We start from the raw sequence: 23,259 nt of genomic DNA on the forward strand, positions 1-23,259 counted from the left end.
TCGCAGCAGATGTCCTTCCAGTCGCAACTCAACACTGGAAAACACCCATACACTCTCACATTCTCACTCTACGGCCAATTTAGCTTATTCAATTCACCTGTACCACATGTCTTTTAGCTGTAGGGGAAACCAGAGCACCCTGAGAAAACCCACGCCAACAGGGGGAGAACATGCAAACTCCACACAGAAATTCAAACTGACCCCCTTTACGATGGTCTTGCTGCGGACAGTTACAACTCTTTTTGCATCCTTGTTGAAACTCGCACTGCTAACGATAGAAGATTTATGTTTGGCAAGCTGAACGCATTCTATACTGTACATGAGACACAGAGAAGATTGATTGACAATGGTCTATAGCCAATCAGGACGCAGAACACTATGCTCTGTAAAAAAAAAAAAAAACATGTCAAAATCCAAAGAATAAAATCTGCGAAACTGCAAGACCACGAAATGTGAACTGCATTATAGCGAGGGACCACTGTATATCATTCATATACTGTAGGCAGGAAGCTTTGATGTATCACCACTCTAAATGGTTAATTGTCTCATAGCAACAAAATAAAACCTAGCAACCATTTAACAACAGCGATATCTCAGCATCAGAACATCGTAGAGACATGGGGATTGGCTCATGCCAGCAAACGGGACATCCTATATGTTACACATGCTAGCAGAGATTAGCTACATGCTGATAATGATTAGCTAAGTGCTATAACACGCTGGAAATGCTTATCAAGTATTAAGGCTTGATCAAACATGTAAATAAGGCTTAGTTACAACCCAGAGTACCCTAGCAACTGTCTAGCAACCAGTGTGCTTCCTGCCAACTGCCTTTGAGTCCCAGCGCAGTCAAATTGGCTTTCTCAATCCAACAAAAAGGACTAACCTGGCAACCATTTAACAACAGTGATATCTCAGTACCAGAACATCGTAGTGACATGGGGATTGGCTCATGTTGCAAACGGGACATCCCATATGTTACACATGCTAGCAGTGATTAGCTACATGCTAATAATGATTAGCTAAGTGCTATACCATGCTAGAAACGCTTACTACGTTTTAAGATTTAATCAAACATGTAAATCAGGCTACCTTAGTTACAACCCAGAGTACCCTAGTAACCACCTAGCAACCGCTGTGTTACCTGTCTTTGAGTCACATTGGCTTTCCTAATCTAACGTCAATGTTCATCAACAAACATTATCTTTTAGTTGTATATTGTAATCTCTCTCTCACTCTTCTCTCTCTCTCTCTACAGGGTCGAGTTGAGGTCGAGATCGGTAAAGAAGGTTTGAAGTTTGAAAATGGTCCATTTACATACTACGGTTTACCTGCCGTCATGACCATCCTGCCCACAGGTTAGTTTATTACTGTCAGAACCCGTCACTGCAGCTAAACAGAGCCTCGTAAATTAAAATCAACCTGAGCTCTCAGAATATCTCAAACGAGGCTTTCCAGCAGTAAAAGCATTAATGAGCAATTAAAAACGGTTCCTCCAGCAGCAGCTCTCCAGAGATAACGAAGACTGAAAAATCTACATGCAAATCTTAAGAGAGTCGAGTCGGGTAATTACAGAAGCACTCGTCTGCCCACTCAGCCAAAATGACACTCTATTATTATATAAGGATGAAAATCTCATAAGCCGAGCAGCACCAAAATTGTAAAAATAACTTTAAGGATGGAGACTTAAGTCCTTGTTGAAGGGATTAATCCAGAAGTGTCATATGTTTACTGTACATCATCACTCTCTCTAATATATACACACAAAGTAAAGCTACACTGCAGATTCAGTTCCACAAACCAACACAATTCAACCAGGATAATGAGCAAATGAGACCTGACCGATACATGAGCATCTCAAATGAGCATGCAAAGACCCTCTGTGTGTTTTTCGCTTTAAAAAAACAGTCACTAAAAGGCTTTTCTACTTTTTCAACACTGTTTTGCCAAAAGTAGGGCCCACGGGCTAAAGTTGGCCCATTGTAACATTTGATTTGGCCCACCATCCCATCTGAGAGGAGAAGTGAGTTTGATGGAGAGGGTTGGGGCAAACACCTTTAACACAGAGATCATCATTTCTAATTTAAAGTAAGCTTTTTTGTTTGTTTTATTGCTGAGCTAACAAAAAAGTTAACTGAAATTAAATGTTTTAATTAAATGTTGTAAATGAATCTGATTTTTTTTTTAAATGTAAATACTGTCACTTGATGGATAGAGGACTATGCAGGAGACATCGGCAAGCAAATCAAGGCAAAAACTAGTGTAATTCTGTTATAAATGAGACTGTTTTGTTTTAACTGTAATAAGTTCATTCTAAAATGTAAAAAAATACTGTATTAGTTAATATAAAGCAGTGTTTTCTAGTCATTTTTAAATATTATTAAATAAATTAGGAAGTTACCCATGGCAACTATATTTACCTTCGGCCACTAGCCTCAATCAAGTTTGGTTTTTGGCCCTTCATAAGAAAAGGTTTGGGATTTCAGATGCTTTTATCTGAAGTGACTTAAAAATGAGGAATACATTAAGTGATTTATCATAAGTCACTGAAGTATAATAAGTCACAAGAAGTGGTCGTAAATCAAAATGTTAGCCATGTTAGAATAATTAAAGCAAGAATATGAAATAAATAAAAAAATAAAATAAAGTAAAATGAAATTAAATAAAAATGTAATTAAATTATGCAGCTAAAGTGCTATTTTTAATCAGTGCTTGAGACAAATTTTATTTATTAGATCTTTTTTCGTTTATTAGATCAAATGTCTAATAATATTTTAAATAAAAGCAGTACTGTGTAAGATAACAATGTCAATATTTTGTCTAACTGCACCAGCATTAGGGATGTAACGATTCACCTGACTCATGATTCGATACGACTCATGATGCTAATCTCACAATTCACGAGTCATGATTTTTTTAACAAAATTAGCTGAAATATATTTAGAGTTCTTCGCTGCCTCTTGTTCGCTGCTGATGTGCAGGTAAAGCAAACTTGCGCCTGTAAACACAGCACCCCCTCTGTTCAAAAAATGTATTGCAATTTGTTCAACCTTTCCACCGGTTCGAATCGTCACATGTTTGAATCGATTTTCAACCAGCTCACACTTTGACATTCTCCCTTCGTATGTGTCATCAGAGGGGGAAAGCCCCGCCCATGAGTGACAATCTCTCCCTCATTAGCATAATAACAGCCCTGAGTAAGAAGCAGCTGTTTTGAATCTGCTGCTATGCTAAAGGACAGACATTTTTAGCTTCGCCCTTTTTTCAAAATAGGGCTGGGAGCACAATCTCATTTGAATTTAAAGCGACAGTCACCAAAATTGGCACAATCGGATCAAAGCCTTAAAGGGGCAGTTTCAAAGAGTTATAAAACATTATTTATGGGGTATTTGAGCAGAAACTTTACATACACACTCTGGGGACATAAGAGACTTATTTAACATCTTGTGAAAAGGGGCACAATAGGTCCCCATTTAAAATAGTTTAACTTTTTTATGTACATTTGAACATGTCCTGTTTATTCATTCATTTTCTTTTCGGCTTAGTCTCTTTATTAATCTGGGGTCACCACAGCGGAATGAGCCGCCAATTTACCAACAGAACCAGCATATGTTTTACGCATCCGATGCCCTTCCAGCTGCAACCCATCACTGGGAAACATCCATACACACTCATTCACAAACATACACTACGAAAAATTTTGCCTACTCAATTCACTTACACCACATGTCTTTGGCATGTCCTGTTTAATGAATTAATTTATCTATTTAGTCCATAGATCCCCATCCCGGAGCAGCGGTCTCAACCATTCAGACACTACCATTCATGGAGGCAGTTTGGGTCAGTTGAGCATCAGCGGAGGACCGTATTTACCAGACTATTCAGTTCGCCAGCTCACAGACCTACAGATAATTAAGGTATATTATATAATGTAAAAAAATTACTAAATATTAAAATGAATTATTTTATTATATTATATTATATTATATTATATTATATTATATTATATTATATTATTTTATATTATATTATATTATATTATATTATATTATATTATATTATTTTATATTATATTATATTATATTATATTATATTATATTATATTATATTATTTTATATTATATTATATTATATTATATTATATTATATTATATTATTTTATATTATTTTATATTATTTTATATTATTTTATCTTATATTATATTATATTCTATTCTATTCTATTATATTATATTATATTATATTATATTATATTATATTATTTTATTTTATATTATATTATATTATATTATATTATATTATATTAAATTATATTATATTATATTATATTATATTATATTATTTTATATTATATTATATTATATTATATTATATTATATTATATTATATTATATTATATTATATAAAAGTGTGAGTATGAAAATTATAATAGGGTTTATTTGTGAATTTCCCTCTCATGCATGAAAATGAAAAAGGAAATTTCCCTCAGGCTAGTCAAAATATATACATGTCCATAATGTATTTTTGCACCTTTATATTAAAATAACTTAAACCTAATAAATGAATACTTTTTCAGAAAGGACGTATTAAACTGAATCAAAAGAAACTATATAAAAACAGATAGTTTAAAGATCTTTATTTTTATTTAATGTATTAAACTAACCTATTTTAATTAATCTATTTATATTCCTTAAAGAAAAGAAAATAATAAAAATAATAATCACTGTTGGTTCACGAGAACTTTAAAAAGGTACATATGGAGTATCTAAAAAGTCAAAAAAGGAACCTTTTGAAAAAAATACTGCTCCAGTGTCAGTTTTCTTTATTTCTGAGAGTGTATGTTACTCAATACTTTTTCCAGATCACTCGTAACCATTATCAGAATGCACTGACAGCAACGCGCATGGACAGCTCTCCACAGACCCCAGACGCAGATAGTCATGTGGCCGGAGAGAGAATGACAATCCCAGAGACTCGCTCCAACAGCATCGCCCTCCCTCTGACCGAACCACGACCCTGTCTGACCCGCTTCCACCAACACATCCACCTCTACAGACAACCAGACAGCACCAGCACCCTCAATGAAAGGAACTGCATTGTCCGTGAGTACATTCTCACACTCAACATAAACCTTAAAAATAAATACTGCTGCAGAATTTAAGGGGATCTAATCGTTGGTTAAGAGATCTTAGATACCATCTTACAATGGAGAAGGTTCGGTTCTCCACCAAAGGTTGCAGTCAAAAACTGTATCTTATTTGGCAGAAAGTGCTGAAATATATACAGCAAATGGATCCAAACTTAATCCAAACAAACTTTATTTGTTTCTCACATTTTTTCTTCCCTCCATTTTATTTACATTTTTAGCTATATTATTTTATTTCATATTTTTAAGCCTATTGTCATTCATTGTGTATATAAGCAATATCACACGAGTAGCAGTGGGATATGGCTGTATGCTGGTGTCTCACCAGTGCTGATATACAGCCATATCGTACTGCTATGAGTGTGATATTGCGCTTATACAACAGTTCGGTGGCACAATCGTGTATATAAAATAAGAAAATTTAAAACAGTCTAAAAATCATTTTGTAAGAGGAACTACTTTCTTCCGCCGTTCATTCACATCTGCAGCTGACATCAGAACAGCAGAAGCCGTTACTAATTCACCAACCTCACTTTAGAGCTAGTGTTTGAATGATTCTCTAGCGTAATATCTAAAGTGATGACAAAACAGGTGATTTTGCTGACATTTTAAGATTATAAGGCTGAACGGCATGAAATGCCATTTCAGTCTAGAGATATCTCCTTACAGTGTTACAGTCTATTACAGTTCTCTGTTCGAATCTGGATATCACAATAATTAACCCCGAAAAAAGCAGCGCAATCACTTCCAGATTGCTGTTGTGTTTGCAATCAGGAAAAACGCTAAAGACATGTGGGCATTTTTTTCTTTCTGCCAACACAACACACATTCCTGATATGCGAATCCCATTTCACACTCAATACACTATAATTATATGGTATAAATACAGCACTACAACATACAAAAGAGAGAGATTGACGTAGAATATCACTTACCAGTTTAATAATAATTTGATCAGCTGAAGTAAGAAATTACACTGTTTTAATCTTCTAAGGGCTTATTTTGCAGTCTCTGGCGCCATCTTGTGGATAGACAACATCAAGCGTCCTTGGTCTGCTCAGTATGGCAGGCTAATGGCCGCCGACGTGCTGTCTCTAAGAAATTATAAATATCTACAATAGGCACTCTCCTTTTAAATAAACTGCATAGTTGCAATCTAAACAACTACATTCTCAACTATAAAAGCTTCAAAAGTACATTATATTGTCCAACAGCTGCAGTATTTGTTAAACTGTAGAGTGTCCTCTGCTTGTTAGCTATACAGTATGTGGGCGGAGTAATACACAAAGGTGAAGGGTGAAAAGGCAGTACGAGTGCTGCTACTGGCAGAATATTGCACGGCTATCAGACAATCAGATTCAAGAGCCAGACAGAACTTTTGTATAAATATATATACTGACAATAGATGACTGAACATGTAAGGGAACTTTTATCTACTTGTATTTGCTTATGTATGTATATATAAGATATGATGTAAAACAGATAAAGAATGCGCATAATATATTGTATAGAAAAATTTTTCAAATCTTTTTGCAATTGTATTTTTATTGAGTAAAATTTCTATAAAAAGATCTGAACAAAAGTCATTTTAAAGCATAGTTCACCCCTAAATTAAAATAGTTTTAAACCTTTATTAGTTTAAAATATTTTGAAGAATGCTGGGTGTTTGCTCCCCATCTACTTCCATAGTAGGAAAAAATACTATGGAAGTCAATGGGTGCCATCTACCAGCATTCTTCAACATATTTTTGTTTGTGTTCAACAGAAGAAAGAAACTCAAATAGGTTTTGATCAAGTGAAGGGTGAGTAAATGATGACAATTAAAAAAATTTTGGTTAAATATCCCTCTAAGTATTTTTACTCCAAAGCTACTTTTCTGTGACAGATCATTTGAGCTCATCTCTAAGGGCTCTAGTCTTTTCTGAAGTTTGCAGCAATTGCATAACCATGGTCTTGCGCCACTGTTGAAGAACACAAAGACTTGCTTTATACAAAGCGGTTCCCAAATCATATCAAGTAGAGCTGTGTTAATCTTTGAGGATGCAGATAACACATGTTGATGGTGCATGTGATGGAATTAAGATGTTTCTCACAGCTTCCAAGTGCAAGACAAGACAGATGGCCGAACTCTAATCCTCTCAGTAAAACTAATCAGACGTTGTGTGAAAAGCTTTAACTCAAATTCTTAAGCTAGAAATTACTTCTAAATGTCAAAACACAAAGATGATGATATTCAGCTTCCGCTAATAAATGAGGTCTGTCCTGGAGTGTACACATGAATCAAACGCAGTTTAATCAAATCACTTTGTTAAACAAGATCATATTTGCATTATCAAATGCTAGTGTAAATATTTAATATATTGTGGATGTCAGTACTGATAGCCAGTGTTGAGGAAAGTTACTTTTGAAAGTAGTGCAATACAATATTGAATTACTCCCCGAAAAAGTAACTAGTTGCATTACTATTTTTTAATAGCAAGTAATGTGTTATGTTACTTTTGAGTAACTTTTGCTTTACTCTTTATGACAAGGCAGAGGTTTGATCCCTTTCAGAACTTTCTTTCTTTTTTAAATAGAGGAGTTCTGCAATGAAAAACACACCGTACAATCTTCATTTACCTTTAAAAAACACATCAAAAATATTTTAGGATAATGTTATCTGAGAACTTCCTGACCTCACACTTAGATATAAAGGTACTGTCTATCTGTCACTGGGGCGGTACCTTTTTAAAAAGGTACATTTTTGTTCCTAACAGGTCCTTAAATGGTACATATTAATACCTAAAAAGAACAAATGTGTACCTCAAAGTAACTTAAAAGTACAAAAGTCAACCTTAAAAGGTCAACCACACCATTGACAGCCCTTTGTATCTTTATTTCTGACAGTGCAGAGCTATAAATGCTGTGTATATAGATTATTGAAAGTTTAAAGCAATGTGTTTGCTATTGTACTATTTGTCTTAAGTAAAATCACTGTCCATTGAGAAAATCCCCTTTTCATTTTCTTCGATGCATTCAAAATAATGAGTACATTCTCTCATTGACTGCATGATTCATTGTTACTACTTTATTTTAATTCAGCAATGCATTTATTTTTAAAAATTCGCATACATCTTCAAAAAAGTAACTCAAATATTATTACTTACGTTTTTTAAAGTAATGCAATGGAGAAATTCCAGCGTTATGGATGTGACATTTGGAGTAAAAATTCAAAACATAAATTCACAGAGAAAGTATATGTTTACATTATGGTGAAACATCTGTTTATATTTGCCAAAACAACTCAACATAGAGTCATGTGATCAGAAAAATATCAATCTGTAAACATTTTATATATTTTAAATGAGGGGGAAAAAATGTGCGTTATGGATGTGACAAAAAAACTCTGTGAGTTTACATTATACAACATCCTTTGTAGAAATTTTGTGAATTAAACTGCTCAACCCAAAAGAAATAGTGCTAATCAAATGGATAAGAGTTGGCTCACTATAGAACAAAAATGATTTATTTTGTTTTACATTTTTGCATTTATGAGAAAAAAATCTTGGTTATGGATGTGACATCTAGCATTTGCGTGACTTTGTTAAATCAAATATAATAGTTTGAAAACATTGACAGAGACATTTTTGAGTATATTTAAAGCACTGTAAAATACAAGCTTACACAAAAAATGTAGAAACGGTTTCGCTATTTTGGTGAAAACTTTTCATGGCAAGGTTGACATTTGCATGGAATTGCTCATTGCTTTACTCGTTACTTAGGAAAGTAATATTATTACATAACTTGCCTTACTTGTAATGCGCTACCCTCAACACTACTGATAGCAAACATTAAATATCATGATTTGTACTTTATATCCGCATCAAATACATTGTTAATAGGGCTGGGTGTTTGATCGAAAAATTATCGACATTTAGAACCTATAATCGAACAAATTTTGCTGGTCAATTTTTTTCAGTTACTTTCCGTACCGAGTATGGAGTCACGTGACCCTGCTCTGTTAAGGCTGATTTATACTTCTGCAGCCACTTTGCAGCTATATCTGATCTTTGGTCAAGTAAGATCATGGACCAATTCTTGAGTCTTACTTTGCACTACATTGATGATGATAGGAAGCTGCACCTGAGATGCCTCGAGACGGCATATTTTCCATTACATTAAAATTATTATTTACATTAAAATATTTGTTTACAGAAGATTTAATGTTTAAAATATTATTTACAGGATATGCTAGTTATTGGAATTAGAAGAGATACTGCTTTAAATATGAAAAACATTGAAAATCATTTATTTTGTTTCCAAAAGTGCAAGTTATTTATTTACACTTTTTTATGAGAAAAGTTGGTTTTAGGCAATGTGTGTTTTAATTTCATTTGTTGGATGTTGATATTCAATAAATTATAATAGAAAGTAGATAATTTGTGTGTTTCTTTCAGTTATTTTAAAATCAAGTAACACACCCTTCTTTTAGAAATCTCTCACTTGAAATATGTGAGCATATTTACTGTACAAAACCTGTCAGTAAACTATGAGGGCAAAAAATTAAATAAATAAATAAAATAATAATTCAATAATCGTAATTGAGTTAAAATGTTTAATTAAAATCTCAATTAATCGAATTTTTGATTTTATGCCAAATCATATTTTGTTATAAACCCATTTTCTTGTTTTCCTTTTACTGGAATTATTTTTTGATGCACAAAAAAAAACACTATTTTTTCCATGACTTACAAAATACAAATTCTACATTGTGTAAGATTTTAAAATGAGTTTTGAAAAAACGTTTCATCTTTGACCCATCCAGCTAAGAAACTAAACCAATTAAAAGTACATATGCATTTAAAATTAACTAGTATTTCTCTCTAGATTTAAAAACTGAATATAAATAGTAATGAAAAGCCAATATTTTGGATGCTTTTTAAAATGAAAATGTCTCCTCTTTCTAAAGTATAAACGCATCATCAGCCAGTCTAATGATACATCAATAATCAAAAAACACAAAATATGAAAATAATGTGGCAGCCTACCAGACATGTTGCGGGCCTTTTGGTTAGAATCCTGACCCTCAATAGGATACAGGTCACAGTCTGAAAAAAAACGAGATAATTTTCATTTTCATCGTCCAGATACTGATGAAAAAATCCCCCACAACTGACTTTCATCCTCAGTACAAACTGTTAATGTTGTTAATCCAGGTTAGATAAAAAAAAAAAACTGAGTTCCTGTTGTATTAGGAAATGTGGTTCAGAAAGCCATACTAGCTTTATATGAAACAGTAAATGTATGCTAGTATGCTAATCCAATGCTAACAAAGGACAGACATTTGTGTTTACCAAACCACATATATGTCTTGTCGAAAGTTGTGGGTCCTAGTTTGAAGAAGCTCACAGTTTTTAAACCAAACACCCTTTGCTGCAAATTGCTGTCTTGTTTATTTATTGCGTGATTAAGCGACTGCGCCTCTCTGACTCCCCCTGCAGGAAGTAAGTCAGATGGACAGAAGAGCCCCAGTGACTCTGTGTTTCTGCGAATGGACGACATCCCATACATAAGAGAGAGTCGAGTGGAGAGAAAAGAAGGAACTGGTGGGTGTACTGAATGACTGAAGGAAAACAAAAATGTAATCTAATGCACAAATATGCTGCGAATACCTTATTAAGTCCGAAGATTAATATAAAATTGCTAAAATATTGAAAACTAAACAGAAATTGAGAATTGGGTGAACATTAATCATACAAACTGCACTTTTTAAAGTTCATAAATAGTTAATATATTTTTTTTCATTATTTTTTTTACTTGCTATTCTTTTAATTTTAAACCTGTATGCTTCCTGTGGATAAAAACACAAATATTTAAACTTTTTACTAACATAACTGTAAAACATAAGAAAAAAGGCTGTTAAGTTATAACTAGTGATGGGCAAAAGATTACATGTGATTAATCACATTCAAAGTTTGTTTTGACATAATATGTGTGTGCAGGCCCATAGCCAGGGGGGTTCAGGTGGTTCGAAAAACTCACCCCCTACTGACAAAGGTCCAAAATTTGTCCCATACATTAGCTCATTTGTCCTGTTGTTGACTGCTATGCCGTCATAAATTGTGAAAATAACTCATCGGAGAAGGCTTTAAGACCAAGCGGAATCTGACATAACTGAAGTCATCTTTCACTATTGACCTACTGTATTGTTGTTAAATAGAGAAAACGTTTACAAGTAACTTTTATTCTAAATCTTGGACATTATTCTTGAAAGACAAAATGACCAATAAAAAGGAGTGAAGCATCGAAAGGTAATTAATACTAATAAGGCTGTTGCTGTTATCTGTGAATTTTCAAATGTACTATTTTACAAGAGAGACTACAAAAATCGGGAAGCCCTGCATTATTATTATTATTATTATTATGTTTAAATTTTTATTATTCAAATTGCCAAATTCACACGAGGAAAGTTGAATGTGCTTGGCAGTTTGTTATTTGCCTAATAAATAACAATAGACTACAGTTTTTAATTTAAAACTTTAACAGATTCCTATTTTTCTAAAGATATATGTGACAAATTTGTATTTTAAAAACAATAAGAATAAATAACTAATATTTTTATATATATTTATTTTTTCTAAATAATTAGAAAATGTTTTTGGTACTTTAACAATTGTGGTTATGATGACCACCCAACAAGCTAATCCAGGAAAAAATAGTGCTTAAAATGTCATAAAAAATACAGTATTTAAACCATAAATGAAAAGAAAATGAGGCGAATAACTGCAAAAAGCTCCACTTTTTGAGAAAACATAACCACCTCTTTTACCAGGCTGGCTACGGGCCTGTTGTGTACTGTGTGTATTTATTATGTGTATATAAATGCTAGTTAAAATATATTTAATAGATATGAAATATGAAAAAATAAAACATAAACACACACACACACTTATATATTAATCATTATATATATATATATATATATATATATATATATATATATATATATATATATATATATATATATATATATATATATATATATATATATATATATATATATATATATATATATATATATAAATATATATATATATATATATATATATACTTTAAAGTCAGGTTATAGCAGTTAAAGTTAATTTAAGTTGAAAATCTGGTAAACTTAGTACAATGGGTTTTGATAAGAAACATTAAATTCATGTTCCATGGCCAATTGATCAAGGCTTTACATCAACTAACAGCATACAGGTTATAAAATGACTTGAGTTGTGTAAACAATGGCAGTATATGTTGATTTGTGGGTGAACGGTGTCTTTCAGACGTGTGGTGGTCTGATCTCTGAGTGAATGCAGTCACACTTTCAAACACTGGAGTGTCTGTTTGACAGCACGTTTGACACACTGCAGGGAGAGCAAATGCATGAGCTCGAGTCTCTGTTTATACGACCTGCAGAGGAATGCTGACAAAACGCTAGTACTGTCCATTCCTGCTCGCACTGTTATGACTGGAGGTTAACAGGAATTACTCAATCAGGAATCAGTTTGAATGCACAGAGAAGAGAAGAGAAGAGAAGAGAAGAGAAGAGAAGAGAAGAGAAGAGAAGAGAAGAGAAGAGAAGAGAAGAGAAGAGAAGAGAAGAGAAGAGAAGAGAAGAGAAGAGATGATTACAATTAGATGATTAGAGGATAAAAGAAGATGAAAGAAAGAGAAGAGACAAGAAGAGATGATAATAATAATAATAATAAAAGGAATGTACAAGAAGAAAAAAGAGAAAAGATAAGATGATAAAAGAGGAGATAAAAGGAGAGATGATATAAGAAGAAAAGAGAAAAGAAAAGATGAGAAGAGAAGAGATGAGACGAAACAAGAAGAGATTATAAAAGAAGAAAAGAGATTGAGCGAGAAGAGATAAGGAGAGAAGATAAAAGAGAAAAGAAAAGATGAGAAGAGAAGAGATGAGACGAGAAGAGAAGAGAAAAGGAGAGAAGATAAAAGAAGAAAAGATGAGACGAGAAGAGAAAAGGAGAGAAGATAAAAGAAGAAAAGATGAGACGAGAAAAGATGAGACGAGAAGAGAAAAGGAGAGAAGATAAAAGAAAACAGATTAGATGAGATGAGATAAGGAGAGAAAATAAAAGAAGAAAAGAGAAGAGATGAGACGAGGAAAGATGAGAAGATAAAAAGAGAAATGATAGAAGAAAAGAGAATAGAAAAGATGAGATGAGAAGAGAAGACAAGAGATGAGACAAGAAAAGAGAAGAGAAGAGATGAGACGAGAAGAGAAAAGGAGAGAAGATAAAAGAAGAAAAGATGAGACAAAAAAAGATAAGACAAGAAGAGAAAAGAAGAGAAGATAAAAGAAGAAAAGAGAAAAGATGAGATGAGGAAAGAAGAGAAGATAAAAAGAGAAATGATAAAAAGAAGAGATGAGAAGAGATGAGATGAGAAGAGAAAAGAAGAGAAAAGAAGAGAAGAGAAGTGACTAGAAGAGAAGAGAAGAGAAGAGAAGAGAAGAGAAGTGACTAGAAGAGAAGAGAAGAGAAGAGAAGAGAAGAGAAGAGAAGAGAAGAGAAGAGAAGAGAAGAGAAGAGAAGAGAAGAGAAGAGAAGATGAGATAAAAGAAGAAAAGAAGAGAAGAGACTAAACGAGAAAAGATAATAAAAGAAGAAAAGAGAAAAGAGATGAGATGAGGAATGAAGCGAAGATAAAAGAGAGATGATAGAAGAAAAGAGAATAGAAAAGATGAGAAGAGAATAGATAAGGAGAAAAGATGAAAGAAGAAAAGAAAAGAGATGAGACGAGATGAGGAAAGAAGAGAAGATAAAGAGAGATGATAAAAAAGAAAAGAGGAGACAAGAAGAAAAAGTGATGAGACTAAATGAGAAAAGATGATAAAAGAAGAAAAGAGATGAGATGAGAAGAGAAAAGGAGAGAAGATAAAAAAGAAAAGAGAAGAGATGAGACGAGGAAAGATGAGAAGATAAAGAGAAATGATAGAAGAAAAGAGAATAGAAAAGATGAGATGAGAAGAGAAGATAAAGAGATGATAAAAAGAAAAGAGAAAAGATGGAAGAAAAGAGAAGAAAAAAGGAGAGAAGATAAGAGGATAAAAAGAAGAAAAGAGGAGATAAAAAGAGAAACGATGAAAGAAAAGATGAAAAGAGAAGAGATGAAACGAGAAGAGAAGACAAGAGATTAGACGAGAACAGAAGACGAGAGAAGCGAAGAGAAGAAAAGAGATGAAATGAGAAGAGATGATAAAAGAAGAGAAAAGAAGAGAAAATATGAGATAAGAAGAGGAGAAAAGATAAAAGAAGAAAAGAGAAGCGACAAGAAGAGATGATAAAAGAAGAGACGAGAAGAGAAGATAAAAAGAAAGAAAAGAGAAACAAGCCAATCAATGTTTCAGCTCAGTTTGTCATGTGATCATTTAGTCACAGTGTGTTCGATTTACAGTTAAAGGCAAAATGATTAGCCCTCTTATGAAATTTGAATTCTTTTTCCAATATTTCCCAAGTGCTCTTTATCGGACAGAAGATTTGTTTCTAAACACAATAGTTAGAAATAACTTAGTTCTAATGAGGAATTTCTTTTGTCCTTGTCATAATGACAGTACCGGGTGCTCCGGTTTCCCCCACAAGTCCAAAGACATTCAGTACAGGTGACCTGGGTATGCTAAAATTGACTGTAGTGTATGAGTGTGTGTGTGTGTGTGTGTGTGTGTGTGTGTGTGTGTGTGTGTGTGTGTGTGTGTGAATGAGTGTGTTTCCCAGTGATGGGTAGAAACAGGAAGGGCATCCGCTGTGTAAAACATATGCTGGATAAATTGGCGGTCCATTCCGCTGAGGCGACCCTGGAGTAATAAAGGGACTAAGTCGAAAAGAAAATGAATGAATGATGACAGCACATTATATTGTACTAGTTATTTTGTAAGACACTAGTATTGGGCTTAATACACAATTTCAATGCTTATTTAGTTATTTGGGTTACTAGGAAAGTTTGGTTAATTAGGCAAGTCATTAGACAACAGTAGTTTATTATGTAGCCAATTGAAAAAAAAAATCTTAAGAGGGCTAATAATATTGACCTTAAAGTAAAACTAACAACTTTGAATTTCAGCCAAAAGGAGAAAAAACATATCAGGAAACACTGAAAATGTCTGTGCTCTGTTAAACAGCACTTGGGAAATATTTGAAAAGAACTTATTTCACAGGAGTGCTAATGATTTTGCCTTCAACTGTATTCCAGATGCTCCTGCTGGATCGGTGGAGACAGATCTGTCTACATCCCAGCTCATCAGTTCTCACTCTCTGGGCGGCTCGGAGGACAACCTCGGGAAAAAACTGCTGCGGAAACTGAGTCTGTATCAGCTGCCAATTACCTGACTGAATCACACACACACAACTATCCCTGTCCTGCTGCTAAACCTTACTAAATGTGTGAATGTGCCCAGTAACAACACGACACCTAGGTTTAAAGCTACACAAATACATACACACCTGCTTTTCTCAAACTCCATCTGTTTCCTAGCAACTGCAGCCCACACATGTAATAGAAAAGACAAGTTACTCACAACAGTGAGATTTTCTCAAGTAAGACATATTTCTGGGTCAGAATAGAGCCATAGAGTAGACCATATATATACTTTATGTATTTGGCAGACACTCACTGGACACTTTATTAGGTACACCTTGCTAGAATAAGGTTGGAAGATACTGCACATTTAAACCCAAGAAACATATGTGTGAAAATCCCAGTGGATCAGCAGTTTCTGATAGACTTCACGAACAATCATAGCACATCTAGAGTCATTACCTTTCTTCCTATTATGATGCTCAGTTTGAACTTCAGCAGATCCTCTTTTCAATGCCTTCATGCCTAAATGCATTAAGTTGATGCATTGTGATTGGCTTATTTAATATTTCAATTAAAGGGACCAACCTCCTTTACCAAAACGTGAACATTCTTACTCACCCTCAAGTAGTTTTTAAAGCTTTACGAGTTTATTCTGTTGAACACAAACACATTTATTTAGAAGAAAGCTGAAAACCAGTAACCATTGACTTCCATAGCAGGGAAAAACAACTACAATGGAAGTCAATGGTTGCAGGTTTCCAACATTATTTTGAGTTCAACAGTTGAGAGAAACTGGAACAAGTGAAGGGTGAGTAAATGATGACAATTTTCAGTTTTGGGTGAACTATTTAACAAACAATTGAACAGACTTGACAAATGTAACCAGTGAGTCTTTATATACTTATTTGCACATACAGTGGAAGTCAGAATCATTAGCCCCCCTGTTTATTTGTTTCCCCAATTTCTGTTTAACGGAGAGAAGATTTTTTTCATTACATTTCTAAACATAATAGTTTTAATAACTCATTTCTAGTAACTGATTTATTTTATCTTTGTCATGATGATAGTAAATATGACTAGATATTTTTTAAGACACTTCTATACAGCTTAAAGTGACTTTTAAAGGCTTAACTAGGTTAATTAGGTTAAATGGGCGGGTTAGGGTAATTAGGCAAGTTATTGTATAATGATGGTTTGTTCTGTAGACTATTGAAAAAAATATAGCTTAAAGGGGCTAATAATATTGACCTTACAATGGTTTTTAAAAAAATAAAAACTGCTTTTATTCTAGCCAAAATAAAACAAATAAGACTTTCTCCAGAAGAAAAAATATTATCAGACATGCTGTGAAAATTTCCTTGCTCTGTTAAACATAATTTGGGAAATATTTAAAAAAAGAAAAAAAATTCAAAGGGGAGCTAATAATTCTGACCTCAACTGTATATGTATCTAAAACATGGATAATGCTTAATATTATTAATATAGTTTACATTATTTTGGCAGGATAACCTCCAAAGTATCAACAAACTGCACAGTACTTGTTAAATGCTAACTTATTTGAATTTTAATTATACTTCAGATTCTGCATCTTGATTAGGGCTGCACAATATAGCCCTAATCAATATTGTTTCAGCATTGATATCGCAATGTGGGTGTCCGCAATAGTCACAATACAGGATATACAATGTTGAGTTGGAATTATAGTTGATCAACAATTGAATGGGAATACATTGGCTTGGTGGAGTCATTGCAAAGTATAACCATAACAGATTGAAACTTTAGAATTTACATGTTTTAAAGGCTTTTGTAAGAAAGTGTAATGCCTTCAGGTACAATAACGTACCACATTTGTAACTTTAATGAAGAATTTTTTCAGAATTATTAATACAATGACGACTATAGAATTTTATTTTTTATTTCATTCTTAAATTTCTGTACCTGAATACTGTTTGACTCTCAGGAAAACCACACAGCATGGTTTCTTTTACTTTTTCCCTTGCTCTTTTGTAATTATTCTTGCTTCCAATTTGCTTATTATTTTTACACATGATTTACACCCTTACAAAATCATTCCAGTCCTTCTAAATTAATGATAAATTAAGGTATTCATTTTTCCACAAATAGAGCTATGCAAGCCATCTGGTCAAATTGTATTAATATCGCAGTATATATTGCAGAAAAACTAAACATCGCAATGTCAGATTTTTTCCAATATCATGCAGTCCTAATCTTGATTGTTTCCTGAGTTGAAACTAGTTCAAATTCATCCCTCCATTTAACACTTGATTCAGTTATAAACGGTACACAACCCTCACAGCATCTCTTCTATTTGCTTAATCACAGTCACAATCAGTCTAATGGGACTAAAATAATGAATCAATTGTCAGATCTCTGATATCTAAAGATCAATTCACTACAGTAGATGTTTTACATTTCACTTTCTATTCTCCAGGCAACAAAAAGAGAAAGAAGTCTCGAGACGGAGACAAACCTTTGGAAGACAATCCTGAACCCTCACAGGTGAAGACCTAGCATTCGGCGGATGGGTTTGCTTCTCTCGCTCCCGCTTCTCCCACAAAATGTGAAATCTTCTCCAGCCTTCCTCTGGATATCGAGTGAGAGAAAGCACAACCCATTGTACACAGAGACCAACAGATGTAGCATCATTAAACCTTGCCTTCAGCATTGATGAGGCCAACAGGAATACACTATTGTTACACCAAACATGCAGCAAGACCAACGTTTTTATAATTGATGGCGGTTTGTGATGATGTCATCAACAGTCACTGTGGTAATGACATTCTGACCTCCGATCTGGGCAAAGCCAGCAAGCACAAGCCCGGAGACCTGAAGCCAACCGTCTGACCAATGAGAGGACAGATCAGAAAATGTGCATCTTTCAGTAGAATAATATATCAAACAACGTGTTTACTGTGTGATTTTATATCATATTAATGGAGAGGAATTTGTCAGGCTGTGCCTGGAAATCAATCAAGATGAATTTATGGATATCAAAGCACTTTGAGACAGATCAGACCCATTTACTTCATATTCTGTTGAATAGCTAATGTGCTGACAGAAAACAAATACCTATATTAGGTAAGCGCTGTCAGATTTTGTCCTTCTCTAATTTCTGTTTTCAACAGAATGCATATAACTTATATTCCTTATAATTTTGCTTTTATTTTAGCCCTTCCGTTTGGCTGAGAGCACAGGGTACAAAGTGATGTGGCTTGTATTATTTAATCTATTTTTAAAAAATAGTCAGAGTGCTGGAAGTCCAAGCACATGTATTTGAGAATAGATTTATTTGTCTAAAATGAATAGCATTTATTATATCAGCATGCTTTTTCTCAAACAGCAGTATTATTGTTATTAGAACAGCATTGTGTTTACTGTATGAAATATAGTTAGGATATGCGCAAGCCATAACTTGAACAAACTTGAAGCATTTATATTAAAATGTCACCTCAGAAATATAAATATATATATATATAAACCATAAGCAATATCCAAAACACGCAAGAAGCCTATTATTTTGTTTAAAGCCCTTATGAAACCGAAAAATGATAGAATACTTAGTAATTTGCTGCAAGTCGCTTAAAAACTCATTCACATTTCACTTCATGGGAATGCTGCTATATATGTGAATTTCATCTTTTCATACTTCCTGTAAATTAGAGCCTTTTTTGGCACTCATATTTACACTAACGTTCAAAAGTTTAAGATGGGTAAGATTTCATAAGGAAATGAATACATTTATTCAATAGGGATATAATAAATGGATTAAAAGTAATGGCATAGACATTTCAATTTCAAGTTAATGCTGTTCTTTTTGTGTTATATGTATACTACATGACAAAAGTCTTGTCGTCGATCCCAGTTGTAAGAGCAACACATAATAACTTAACTTCTTGTTGAATCATCTGTTGAATTGCATCCCAATCAACACAAATACTGCAGAAGACCTATTGGAACCTGCATGGACCCAAGATTCTCACAGAAATCAGTCAAGTTTGGTGAAGGAAAAATCATGATTGGGGGTTACATTCAGTATGGGGGCATGCGAGAGATCTGCAGAGTGGATGGCAACATCAACAGCCTGAGGCATCAAGGAATTTGTGCTGCACATTACATTACAAACAACAGGAAAGGTCAAATTCTTCAGCAGGATAGCGCTCCTTCTCATACTTCAGCCTCCACATCAAAGTTCCTGAAAGCAAAGAAGGTCAAGGTGCTCCAGGATTGGCCAGCCCAGTCACCAGACATAAACATTATTGAGCATGTCTGGGATAAGATGGAGGAGGGATTAAAGATGAATCTAAAGAATCTTGATGAACTCTGGGAGTCCTGCAAGAACGCTTTCTTTGCCATTCCAGATGACTTTATTAAGAAGTTATTTGAGTCATTGCAGAGATGTATGGATGCAGTCCTCCAAGCTCATGGGAGTCATACACAATATTCATTCTTTTCCCACTGCACCATGATTTTATATTCTATACTCTACATGATTTCTGTTAAGTGACAAGACTTTAGTCTAAGCAAAGTCAGACTTTACTGTCCTAATTAAATAGACATCAAGGCATGATCATATTTTATTTTGGTAAAATAAGGTAATCTAGAGGACTTTGCCTTTCATATAAGCCACTTCCGATACCAAATGATCAACTAGAAGTCAAGTTATTATTTGTTGTTCCTAAAACTTGGATAGGCGACAAGACTTTTGTCAGGTGGTGTGCATCAAAGACAAGCAGTCATCACCTTAAAATATATTAAAATGACAAAAATTACAGATTTTGCTGCATTTTTATTAAACAAATGCATCTTTTCCGAACACAAAACTTTTGAATAATAGTGTACGATTACTCACATAACAGAAGAATCTCTGAGCTGCCATTACAGGTTCACTGCCATGACCTTCCTTGCATGAGAAACTATAACCAATCAGCTCATCCCTGCCAACAGGTCACATGATTACATTTTGCCATGGGATTATACATAGGAGGCTTGGGTGTGTTTTGCATGAAAGGCTGTTTTTTACAGAGTATGTCGAGTTAATACCTCTATCCTGCATGCATGCACTGGTGATTTATACAGACTGCTGTGCAACAAGCGAGACTCTTTTAGCCTGTATGCTAACAGTGACCTATGACACCACCAGGGAGTCGACACAAAGCACAAAGACTCAGGCTGGAAACCACTGGATGTCTGTTTGTTTTCCTCCCACATGACATTGAGATTTATAGTAGCAATAACCAAGATAGCCCCTTTTATAAAGTTGCTTTGCATCTTGATGATGATTTGGAGTGAACTGAATGTGCCTGCTTGCTTTCAGGGCACACGGACACTTTGTGTTGTGCAATACTGTGAGCTAAACCCACTGAATGGAGAGCACATGCTGAGAGAGATATTGAGAGAGAAAAAAGACAGAAAGAGAAGCAGCTTTTTACACGTCACAGTGCTGCATTGCAGGGCAATCCGAGTGATGCATGCTGACGTCTGTATTTGACCCTCCTAGCAAACAGACAGTGATTCACATGCACAAAATCCACTCAAACAACACATTCGGTGAGCTATGTATTTAAGCCTTAAACTGCGGGTATTAAAGATGTGGAGAAAATCCTCTCCAGCTCTTGCTTTCTGTTCAGCGGGTTGGCTAAAGGACAGATGTATGTTTCTACAGAGTTTACAAAGACTTCTATTTGAAAACACCTGAGGAATTATGTATGGATTATTTACATTAAAAAATACATGCTCTTATTATGTAGGATATAAAGAGAATATCAAATGCTCTATTAGGTCTTGATGTGGTATTTTAGAATGAAAAGTACCACTAGCCTCCCAATAAAGAAAGATTTGACTCAAATTTGACGTGGAAAACATTATTTTTGTTCTAATACTGTACATCAAGCACTGTTGTTTTTTTTTTTTTTGCAGGATAGTTGGTTCAAAAATAAACATTTTAGGTTCATTTACTCCTCAGGACCAGCTCAGGACATGTGAGATGTAGGTTTTTGTTTCAGTTATTTTCAATACTTTTGAGTGTTAAAAGGATTAAATGCAATTTCAAGAATTCACACTTAGCTCATGATTTATACATAGCTTGTTTGGCATGCTGTCCTGGGAGAGAGCCCTGAGCTCAAGGGATCCTCGGGTCCAGGGCTCCTCCCCCTTTCGCAGGTCTATCTCAAGGCTCCTCCCCCTTTCGCAGGTCTATCTCAAAAATCCTCCGCTACTGAGGCTAAGGCGAACTTCCTGAGAGTAAGACATTAGAAAAAAGATTTAGGCTTATTTTTATCTATAATATAAAGCACATTTGGACGGTGGGAGGAAGCAGAGGAACCTGGGGGAAACCCACGCAGACACGGGGAGAACATGCAAACTAATCGTGATTAGCTAATGTTGGCGAGCTGGGTCAATCATGAGCACGTGCTCCTCTCTAAATTAGTTTTAATATTATATTTCATAATGTTTGATTTATGTTCGACTGATCACAGCCCTTCATAAGACCCATTGTCAGGATCCACAAGTATTCATTTTGTTTTGCCTGTGTATGTTTGCCTTTTAAACTGTTAGTTGTATTCAGATTTTTCTAAAGTTGGAAGAGATTATGATTGTAAAAGGTGCAAAAATGGTATTTATAGCACATTTTACTAAAGCATCTGTAGCCTATTTTGGGACAGAGTTTAAAAAAAAAAATTGTAGGCCTACCACAAAAAAAAGTAAATATAGGCTGGTGAAAACTGATTAACACTAACAGAAATGCATAGTTTTATTGAGATGTGGTAAGTTAAATACTAAATATTGTATTTGAAATCAAATACATTTAATTAAGTATTATTCTATGTTATTAACATAAATGTTGGCATGCTTTTGAATCACTTAGGACCATAAGATAATGAAGAAATACAATCACCCATATCTTGGCTGGCCTGAGGGAACTAAACTATTACTATAAACGCATCACTGCCTCACTCAGGTTATTCATTCATTCATTTTCTTTTCGGCTTAGTCCCTTTGTTAATCTGAAGGTCTCTGGTTAAGGTATAATATCGAAATTAGCAATTATCTTGTTAAAGTACTTAGAAATCAATACTGTGTTTAATAAACTAAAAATGTTGTCGGTTTATGAATTGAGCAATTGTTTTCCTTTAGTCAAACAGTAACATTAAGCCGTTTTAAGCTAGTATTCAAAGCTTTCTCTTTGGATTCTTACTTGCTTTGTTACTCTGAGACTTCCTCTGCAGGCTTATTTAGTAGAAATGTCTGTCATCTCATAACTCACCGTGATAGTTTGTTTAGCTAATTCCGTCTCCTCCTGACTCGTTCGATGGCGCGAAAAACAACAAATGGCCAAAATGCAACGTCAATGCTAGCGCTTTTGATTAACAAACTAGCCAGGTTAATTTAATAGACAATGTCAGAAATCGTGATGTTTAAGTTGTACTTGGATGTTCAGACACTAAAACTAAGAAAAAACTAAACCATAACAGTAAGGCAACATTATGCTGAAATGAAATAATTATTAAAAAAAAAGAATAATGGTAAGTATTTTACTGACCATTAACAAATTAAACTTTATTAAGTGGTAATGTAATAAAAATAATAACAAAATCACATAAATGTTTTGCTACATAACTCCCTTAACTCTCAGCTCTGTTGTGGAAAAGAAAGCTAAAAAAATCATCAAATTTCACTGGGTAAAATGAAACAGTTTTAATAACTGCTGTTATTTATTAGGACGATAACATTTCATCCTTAAGGCAGATAGACCA

General features: G+C 34.0%; 1 protein-coding gene across 1 annotated transcript in view; it reads left to right on the forward strand.

Annotated features, from left to right (window-relative positions):
• Window positions 1-21,322, forward strand: part of LOC130239775 (metal transporter CNNM1) — a 44,810-nt gene extending 23,488 nt beyond the window's left edge. Inside the window, exons 5-10 of the mRNA XM_056471099.1 lie at window positions 1,259-1,358; window positions 3,772-3,917; window positions 4,862-5,102; window positions 10,627-10,731; window positions 15,377-15,487; window positions 17,937-21,322. Coding sequence (XP_056327074.1) covers window positions 1,259-1,358; window positions 3,772-3,917; window positions 4,862-5,102; window positions 10,627-10,731; window positions 15,377-15,487; window positions 17,937-18,016 — 783 coding nt within the window. The 3' untranslated portion in view covers window positions 18,017-21,322. The remainder of the gene's footprint in view (window positions 1-1,258; window positions 1,359-3,771; window positions 3,918-4,861; window positions 5,103-10,626; window positions 10,732-15,376; window positions 15,488-17,936) is intronic.
• The last annotated feature ends 1,937 nt before the right edge of the window (window positions 21,323-23,259 follow it).

The sequence above is a fragment of the Danio aesculapii genome, chromosome 13 (assembly GCF_903798145.1).
Source record: "Danio aesculapii chromosome 13, fDanAes4.1, whole genome shotgun sequence".
NCBI lineage: Eukaryota > Metazoa > Chordata > Actinopteri > Cypriniformes > Danionidae > Danio > Danio aesculapii.